Genomic DNA, 9,837 nt, shown 5'->3' with positions numbered 1-9,837 from the left:
AAGCTGTGTGTGTGTGTGTGTGTCAGCATAACTCCAATTTAAGCAGAGTTTAAGACAGATTTACCATTTATATGTGCATAATAATAATAATAATAATAATAATAATAATAATATTAATAATAATATCTTTATTGTCATTGCCCCCATCGGGGACAACGAAATTACTTATAATATGTCCAGTATATCAAAAGATCTGCCAAAAGACATTCACTTTAAAGATGCTGTAAAGCAGTCATATTTTAATATCTTTGTTACATTTGTAGGCTGTCCTTTCTTCAAGGATCTCATCTTAGTATTCAGAGGATCTGATGACTATCTGCAGCTTTACAGCATCTCTGGAGCTGTACTGGGAGGAGGAGGGTGGGAGAATTTTGGTTCAATACCTATCTGGTCCAGGGTTCCTGAAACAATATGTATCCTAAAATACAGCTATATATTAGTGAAAGTAACATAGAAAAAATGCATCGAATTAGGGGAAATTGCTTGGGGGAATAGAATATTGGGCAAAATATACAAAAATGTGTATCACTATGAGAAATTCAAGCTAAAACTCTGAGAAATTTCTATAAGGACTTTTAAAAATAAACAGATCTCATAATGATGTGGAAATGTGGAGAACTGAATATTAGAGAAATGAAGAACTGAGAAAACAGAAATGAAGAGACTCTTCCATCTCTAATGGAGAGAGGCCACTGGTCCTCGCCTGAGCTACTTTCATTAAATCTAAGAAACATCAACTCTTTTCTCTGCCTACCCCCCACTGCTTTCTGCGGAATGCATCTGAAAAGGGATCAGCCATAATATTTTGTAATTGGAAATTGTTGGTTTTAAGCCTGGAGCGCGTCTGACAGAGTGCTGCACTGAATAGGCCTATTCACCTCCCCTGTCGGATCCTGACCCCTTGCGGCATTCATGTCTGAAAGGGGTTTTGTTGAAAGGGGCAAGCCATGAGTTTGCTTTGCTTTGAAATCTCCTTCCTACCCCCTACTACCCACCCCCTCGCCTTCCCCGCCCACCAAGGAGAACACTTTGGTGTGAGATTTCTTCTAGGCTGTGAAAGTTGCAGCAGCACGTAACTTCGCCACTTGTAAATTGGCTGTGCAGAGACACATTTTCTTGTGTCTGGTTCGTCCCAGGATGAATTTCAAAGTGCTGGCTGTTTGGAGCTGCTTCACCCTCCTCTTTGTTTGGGGTAAGTCTTGTTTTCCTTTGTCCTTTGTCCCTCTGTGTTCCTACGATTCCTCTCCCTTCTCTAGCAGAAAAATAAATGTTAAAATGTTCAGGGCATTTCTCCATTTCCCACACAAGGAATTTCTTGTGGGGAGCATGAACACCCACAGCCTCTCATTGCTGCCGTACACCAGGAGCTAATCTGGGGTAGAGATCAGCTCCTGAGCTTTGACCTGGACTTGGACTAGATTGCAAGTGCAGATTTCCTACATGTCCAAACAATTGGGAACACTGCTATAAATATGGGAAGGGGAGAGGCGTACCTAGGCTCCTTTGAACCCTTGGCAAGGAGCTGTATTGGCACCCTCCTACAGAAAATACCCACTTTACCACAATAACCACATTAGAAATTACTACATTTTACATGACCCAAATACTTGAAGCATCCAGAATGAGGGCAATGCGAGGAGGAAGGGCAAAACAACCCCAAATGCCCTTGTGTCGTGGTGCAAGAAGGATAGGAAACTTCTTCCGCTTTTGATCTTATCATTGCAGCATCACTGTGTTGTCACACAGTGACACTCCATAGTCTGATAGGTCCTTTTTGGGTACCTGCCCTTGCCCCGAACCAACCCCTAGGTACACCTCTGGTGAAGGGGCAGACAAGAGAACAAAGCTACTCAGCAAACTTGCAGGATCAACATTCGCCAGAAGATTTGCTGAACATGATATATCAGGACCGTTTGAGAATGTCATGGTTTGGGTGGACTATGCTTGCAGATACATGCATTTTGCAAAGAGTCCAAAATTTTAATTTGAGTTTTTTTAGAGCGGGAGAAATTCATTCTGCAGGCAAAGATAGGAAGCCTCCTTTAAGGCAAGATGTTCTGTGAACCACTAGGCTGCCAACTGGTTCCAGTGCTTGTGGATCTCATTTGGGCTCAAGTCCAGAAACAATAGCAGATGGTGTGGTGGGGCTCACCTATCAGGTGAGTCGCTGGCTGCTGCTTGCCAGGAGGGGTAAGGTGGCAGCAAGATCTGTGGGATGCAAATGTACCAGTGGAGCCAATTGGGGGCTCTTGCCCATGCATGTGCACCATGCCACCTCCAACCAGGTGCTCTCTGGCTGTTTTGGACTACAACTCCCATCAGTCCCGGCCAGCACAGCAGCACTGACAAGGGCTGATGGGAGTTGTAGTCCAAAGCAGTTGAAAGGCACGCACTTGGGAGAAGCTTAATATCTGTTAGTGTATTGTGTACAGTGGTACCTTGGAAGTCGAATGAAATCTGTTCTGGAAGTCCGTTGGACTTCCAAAACATTTGGAAACCAAGGCGCGGCTTCTGATTGACTGCAGGAAGCTCCTGCAGTCAATCAGAAGCCACGGAAGTCACGTTGGATGTTCGGGTTCCAAAGAACGTTCACAAACCAGAACACTCATTTCTGGGTTTGCGGCATTTGGGAGTCTAAACGTTTGACTTGCAAGGCATTCAACTTCCAAGGTAACTCTTTGTATTCAATTGGCAATAGTCCTGATAGGTGTGGTAAGATGACGTTCATAAATAGAAAGTTTAAAAAAATAGGATTGGTGCAAGAGACTGGTGACACCAGTCCTATATCATGTATATATATCAAGTGCAGGTCAAGGCCACTACTGTGATGTTTCATATAAATGTTTCTCTTCGTAGCTGAATGCCAAAAAGAAAAGCCTCCGAAAGCTATGGAGAAGGCAGCCACGAAGGAGCTGAAAGCCAGTGGCTCCAAATTTCCCAAAGTGCCAAGTAAAAAACTTAAACAGGGGCCTCCAAAGTTTCTAAAGAAAAGCCAAGTTAAAGCCACGACTGTTCCCAGGGAAGGGAAGCCGACCATTCTGACCAGGGCAGTGGCAAAGGGGCAGTTCCAGAAGGTGTCCAACACGCTGGTGCTAAGAGCAGGTGAAGCCCTCGACTTGCGCTGCAAAGGAAAGGCGGTCAAATGGAGATACCCTCCCTACTTGGATGATGACGACGTGGAGAGGCGACTGCGGTGAGCATGTTGACGGCAACTGCTTGTGTTGGATAGATGTGACGTGGTCTTGCGTTCAGTGGTGAATGTGCTTATGGATGAAACGTCCCATGTCTGGAGGGGAAAGCTCTTCCTTGCCTCATCTTCGCCCTTCTCTCTTTCAGAATCAAACACTTTGAGAGGCACAGTCAGCTGACCGTCGCCAATTCCACCGCGGCAGACACGGGCGAGTACAGCTGCTGGTCCTTCCAGTGCCGTGACAGCGAGTGTCGTGATGGAGAGGACAAGATGGGAAAAACATTCATCTTCTTCACAGGCCAGGCTTTTTTCTTGGTTTAAGGTGGTGGTGGTGGGGGGGTGGACTTCTTCCTCCCTGCTTCTGGTCTCCCCTTTCCTAGTCATTATTTCCTAAGACACCCCCACACACTTATGAGGGTCACTTGACAATACTGGGCAGGGCCAGAAGAAAACTGGGTGGAGCTGCAAATGTGAATATTGCGTCTGTGCAGTTGGCTACTTTTAAACACACTTACAGCACCACCAGCCATCCTCGGTCCATGCATATTCCATCCGGAGGGTGAGAGGAGGACTGGTAAATGAAATGGCTGTGGAGGGGGGGGGTGGGTATGGCCTGGGGATTAGTCCAAAGGTGCCATTTCAAAAGCTGGGAACCGTTTTTGTTGAGAGGCAGCAGCTTTTTTGAAAAATGATTGCATGTGGATTTTCTAGAGAGGCTATAGATGACAATAATGTATGGACCTGCCCAGGAGAGGACGCTGTCTCTGCACATCCAAGCGCCCCTTTCTGTTTCTCCCTCAGACCCTCAGGAGCTATTTGTGCCCACAGAAGATTACTATGAAGTGATTCAGCTGCGTACAAACCACCCCACCCTGCTGCCATGCCAGGTGACAAATCCAGCAGCCAAAGTGACGCTGCACCGGGAGTTCCCCCCTGAGAAAGTGCTTGTGGATGGACTAGACATATCGCATGATGTGAAGAGGGGCTTCATCATCCACCGCCCACAACCTTCCCATGCTGGCTCCCTTTTCTGCATGGCCAATGTGGATGGGGTGAGGCAGATCTCCACAAAATACATGCTGATTTATGTGAACTGTAAGTTGCCTTAACAATTAATCATCTATCTCTCTATCTCCCAAGTGTGTGTATGTGTGTAAGAGAGAGAGGGAGAAAGAAAAGTCCACCAATCTGCTTGCCTTTTTCATTTTAATGTTTTTTTTAAAACTCAGCTTGTAAAAAAAGTTTAGCTAATCCAGTGGCTATCAACCTGTGGGTCCCCCGATGTTGCTGGACTACAACTCCCATCATCCTTGAGCTCTGGCCTTGCTAGCTAGGGATGATGGGAGTTGTAGTTCAACAACATCTGGGGACCCACAGGTTGAGAAAGGCTCAACAGTTCCATTCTTTTGCAAAAGGGAATGTGACTATGAGAATACAGGTGTGTTCATTCTATCCAAGGGATGTGCTTATGCTCAGGGAGATTGTCATGCTGATCAAGGAAAAGGAGTCTTGGTTTGCTGACCACAGGTTGCAAAGGAATGCCCAAAACTGATTCTAACCTAGGACTTCCGGGTTAGCGCCTCCGGCAATGGCGGATTTCCTCTGATCGGGAGGAATCCGCTCCGTGGAAATTAGGGTCTGGACCGCCACGGCGAGGCGGAGACCCATTAAAAACCACAGGCGGGAGAAGCCTGTGGACGTGGGATTCGGCTGGCACCTTTTGCGCCTCCCCTACTCGCGGGGAAACCCGGTTTCGGGGATCCGGAGCAACATGGGGTGAACGGCGCGGTGCTTCGAATCGACTGCTTCTTTCACGGAGTGAAGCAGCATTGCTGTTGCCGGAGAGCGCTGACTTTTTCCTGTGGACAATTGGACTCTAAACAACTACCCGTGAGTAGAACAGAAAATTGGATCTCTAAATATCTTAATTTGGCATCGAAACGGGAAGGTTCCAAACAGGAAGTCCGCCTTCCTCTTTTGTAAATAGATTGAAGCAAAGATGTTGCAAGCTAAAGCCTGGAAAGTCTCTTTGTAAAGGATTAAATCTCCATCGGTTAAAATTACTAAACCCCCCTTGGAAGCAGGAGAAGAGGGGGGAAATTTTAGATCGTTCAAGCCTGCAGGAGAGAGAGTGAAGAAAGATAAATTACCACCGTTTCGAACCTGGGAACGGGCTGCCAGCAAGATTGACGTTTTGGGAAAGTTCATTGACTGTGAATAAAACGTATGTTGATAGATTGTTAAATAAGAGAAGTATTGTTTCCATTGTTTCCTTTTGCACTTAAAAAGGAGTAAAAAAAACCTGAAAATTGAAACTAACTTTGTTGCTGGATCTGCGCTTAAAAGGATGGATACAAATAGAAATTGTTTCCTCTAGAGGGAGCTTTTGAAACTGTTGCAGGAGTGGAGCTGGGGAATTTTCCAGCTGTAGAGATTAAAGACCGTGAGAATCAGAGATTGACCTTGGACAAGAATGTTGACAGAAGAAGCCTTGGTGATTGCATTTTGCAAGACAAGTGCTTTATTGGAACAGCTTCATGAGAAGACGGACGTGATGATTATTAAAATTGACAATTTGAGACAGAAAATGACTGATTGGGGACAAAAAGTGAATACCTATGCAGAAACTACTCAGGATTTGATTCAGGAATCTGTTTTGACATGGCAAGCTGTGGAGAAGACGAAGGAGAAAGTTGTTGTTGAACCTCAAGTAATTCAAGTGGAGAGAGCCCCGGCCTCACAGAGGCAATTTGATGAACATAAGCTGCTGCCTTTTACGATCGAATCTAGAGAAAGCCAGATTTGGTGGGATGGAGCCCTGCTTAGATTGGAGAAGGAAAGTTGGATAGATCCTCTTATTCAGGGATGTTCTGGCCTTTGGGATTTGGATTTGGGTCAGGGGGAGATTGGCGCTCTGAAATATCTTTTGGACTTTAGTTCTGACTATGGGGAATGGGCTGACCGGTCGAGAAGGAATAAAGACATTGTTAGGATGGAGTTTCCCCGAGATCTACTCCTCAGCGCCAAAGGAAGGAAATTAAGAACAAGATCAGCAGAAGATAAAGCAAAGTGCATGTATAAATATGAAGAAGATCTGCAGAAGGGACATGGAAAAGAGTTAAGAGCCTCGGACAGAAGGTCACCAGGTTGATGGACCATATGGAATTGATAGAAAGGACTGACAGAATCCGAGACCAGGGAGAAGAGACGGTGGAAGAAGATTGGAATTTATTTTTTTTAAAAAAAAAAAAATATTTAGAGAAATGTTGCAAAATTAATGAGTGTTAGAAAAATGTTGGAATGAAATTATATGGCTTTAGTAGAAATGTTATAAGGAGTTAAGTATAAATAAGTTTTAGGGTTTAAATGGTAAGATAAGGTTAAAATAAATTAAGATAATTAAATGACAGAAAACAGTGAAAGATGGAAAGGATTTGCTGAAATAATTACTAGAACACAAAAAGGGAGGTGTGAGGAGGTCGATGAAATAAGTTAACGAAAGATAAAAATATGGAAATATTGGATGTGTTTTTAATTGTTTTTGCTTTTGTTTTTATTTTGATGTATTGTGTCTTTTGCTTTTTTATATGTATTGTAATGTATTGATTTGTATTGTTTATTTTTTTCTCTTTTTTTACTTCTCTCTTTAATTCTTAAACTTTTAATAAATATTATTTAAAAAAACAAACTGATTCTAATCTAATTTAAAATAATTTATATACAACTCCCAGGCAATCAGGACCCAGGCAGAATCTGGGAGAGCCTATGAGAAGGGAGAGGGAAGTATTGTCACTTTCCATGATGTCCACTGAATGAGGCCTTTTTCTCAGGCAAGAAGTAATTCTGATTTGGCAGGGAGTTGGCGGCACCTGTCAAAGTTTGGAGTCATTATTCTATCAGTGACACCTTGATGCAAATATTTGCCCATTGCTGGACTTGCACAAAGGCTACTAGTCAGATTTAGAAGGCTTCACAGGCAAGGCCTTGTCGCAGAGCATCACTAAGGCCGGAGAGAGTGTGGGAGAGGCCTCAGACTCAGGATCCACTGCCCCATTTCCATTCAGCCTGTGCTCCAAGTGGGAGAACTGTAGAATTTCGCCATGCCATGCCTATCTAACAACTCCACAAGGAGCAATGGGGCAGCGGCAGAAACTGATGCCTATTGTCAGGGAACTGCCATCAGAGGGAAGAGGAGAGGAAAGTCGCTCCAGTGATGCAGGGGAGGGAACTAGCAAGGAGAGAGAGAGGGTTCCCACAGGGGAAAGAAATCCAGGGGACACCAGGGAGAAAGGGGAAGACGGGAGCAAGGTGGAGGGGAGGCTCAGAGACTCTTCCAGTGAAATCAGCGGAGAGAGCACAGGACCTCCGCTTGGCACGCCCACGCTGCGCAGAAGGCTTCCACGCAGAGAATCTAGGAGGAGACTTGGTGTCAAGCAACTTTTATGTTGGAAGAAATTTAGGTCCCGCCCACTGACAGATTCTGCCAGTGACTAAGACAGTCGCGTTTCAAGGGCTGTCAACCGGGGAAAGTTTTAGCTACACGGCTAGCTTGGAGCAGTTTGCAGTTTACGCACAAGCAACCCCAATTCCCATTACACCTATATACCGATTTCTTTTGGTGTGTTTCCAACTCTGCAGATCCTTCTTCGGTTCCCAAGCCAGCTATCAGAGCTTCAGTGGCCTCCTTCCGTGTTGGAGACAATTTCAATGTCACGTGCACTGTCTTTGGGGAACCAGAAATTGCTGTCGATTTCACGTGGGAATATCCAGGACAGCAAGTAGGTAACAGGTTGCTGATGGGGTGAGTGGGTGTGGGATAAGAAAAGTGGCTTGTACTGTAACAGTACGGGTCTTTTAAGCCCATCTCCTTTCCTGCTGATCTGTGGAATTTCCCCCTTAGAAATTGAACAAAGGCTAGCCAAACCCACAAACCTAGCCAATGAGAGCATACAAAGATAAGCTGAATAATGATTGGCCTGACCTCCTCAAATGAGTAGGCCAGAGGCAGAATGAAAACACAAATTGTTCCTCTGCGGATAAACACCAGGCAGCCTTGTCATGCGGTTTGCTTGCACCTGAATAATTTCCAAGTTACAGGAGTGGGTGCCGCTAGAATTCCACACACTGGGAAAAGCCACTGCTAAACTCTCTTGTGCACTGACTACCATGTGGTCTGCCATGTTTCTCAAATAATGTCCTTTCTCACTTTCAGATTGGCAGACCACCCTACGTTCGCGAACGCACAGATTTGGTGCGACGTGGTGGGCAGGTGCAGCAGGAATCCGAGAGCATCCTTTACGTTGATGAAGCACGTGCTGTGGATGATGGTTTGTACACCTGCACTGCTGAAAATCTGCAAGGAGGCACTGCAGTGTCCACCCGCATTCGCTTGGTTCCAGCCTCACCAGCCCCGAAGAAGGCAAAGTCTGGGTAACCGCCTCTGGTCCCGCATTGCTGAAAGTCCAGGTCCTACTGGAAATCCAAAGACTAGAGGCTGCCATCAAAAACTGAGGGATAAACAGTTGCCTTCTTTTATTTTGTCCTTTACCCTTTTCATGCTTGACTCATTAAAGCAGCACGAATCTTTTTGAAGCAGAGGTAGAGTACCTTTTTGCTCGCAGGGATATTGTGAAAGACAGGTAAACGCTCAAAGATATTCATGACTATTGCCAGAAAAATGCTATCTTGGGAATTCTGGCTCTGTGTGAACATCTTATTCACAGGGCCAAACAAGATTATTAAGATCTATGATCCGATCTCACCCCTCTTTAAATGTTATGTATATATCAGCCTGGAGAGACTCCAGACGGGATTGAGACCATTTGTCTGGTTACGGAGGGTTAACCCTGCAATTTTCCCAATTAAGATCGCTGCCAGCAGCTATATGCCCCGTTACGGCATATATGCGTGTACATGCAACAGCAGTTTCGAAGGCAGATATGCATGAGCAGAATTTCAGTAAGTAGGTGATTTATTTATTTTTTAAAGTCCCCCAGCACTGCAATCCAAATCTGTATTACCCACATCCATATCTACCCTGTAGGTCCTATTGGACAAAATGTAGAGCTGGGAGTTCATGCCATCTCATCTGCTCTGGCCCTTGTGGAAATGGTAAAACCTTTATCAGGTAGCAATTTGCATCACTGAATGCTTCTAAAAAAAAGGAAAGGGAAAAAGGCCTTCACAAAGAAAATTTAAGAGAGAAAATTAGAGGTAGAACAACCAGAGATTTTCCAGGAAGGCACTGAAGGCATTTTGGCAACATCAGTTTAGTTTATTTTATTTTTATGACTTTATCCAGTTGTTTATGGTGTCCATTTTCATCTGTACTTCTTAACTGGTTCTAAGTACAGTGGTACCTCGCAAGACGAATGCCTCACAAGACAAAAAACTCGCTAGACGAAAGGTTTTTCCGTTTTCGATTTGCCTCGCAAGACGAATTTCCCTATGGGCTTGCTTCGCAAGACGAAAACGTCTCGCGACTTTGTTTCCTTTGTCTAAAAACAAAGACATGTTTTGTTTATAAAGTTAATTTATTTTCCCTTCAATTTTTGAACTGCTCTTTACAGTATGTGTGACTTTAAAGAGCAGTTAATAAACTGCTGTTGTACCAAATCTGGCTTTGTTTGGACTTTTTTTGACCATAG

The 9,837-nt window shown here is 44.6% G+C and overlaps 2 protein-coding genes across 3 annotated transcripts in view; one reads left to right on the top strand and one right to left on the bottom strand.

The window, feature by feature from the left end:
• Positions 1 to 1,002: 1,002 nt before the first annotated feature.
• On the top strand, positions 1,003 to 9,368 carry LOC308580015 (platelet-derived growth factor receptor-like protein). The gene is made up of 6 exons (XM_081181136.1): positions 1,003 to 1,192; positions 2,857 to 3,193; positions 3,337 to 3,488; positions 3,992 to 4,285; positions 7,829 to 7,968; positions 8,403 to 9,368. The coding sequence occupies exons 1-6, from the start codon at positions 1,138 to 1,140 to the stop codon at positions 8,622 to 8,624; spliced, it is 1,200 nt and encodes a 399-aa protein (XP_081037262.1). The 5' UTR covers positions 1,003 to 1,137; the 3' UTR covers positions 8,625 to 9,368.
• CCDC69 (coiled-coil domain containing 69) overlaps positions 9,144 to 9,837 on the bottom strand; it is a 39,960-nt gene continuing 39,266 nt past the window's right edge. For both annotated transcript variants that reach the window (XM_081181148.1, XM_081181147.1), the window contains exon 10: positions 9,144 to 9,533. The gene's annotated coding sequence lies outside the window, so the exon portion shown is untranslated. The remainder of the gene's footprint in view (positions 9,534 to 9,837) is intronic.

The sequence above is a fragment of the Podarcis bocagei genome, assembly GCF_964188305.1.
Source record: "Podarcis bocagei genome assembly, chromosome: 2".
NCBI classification, from domain to species: Eukaryota; Metazoa; Chordata; class Lepidosauria; order Squamata; family Lacertidae; genus Podarcis; species Podarcis bocagei.
The sequence above is the reverse complement of the archived record's forward strand: the minus strand, read 5'-3'. Positions and strand labels throughout refer to the sequence as shown.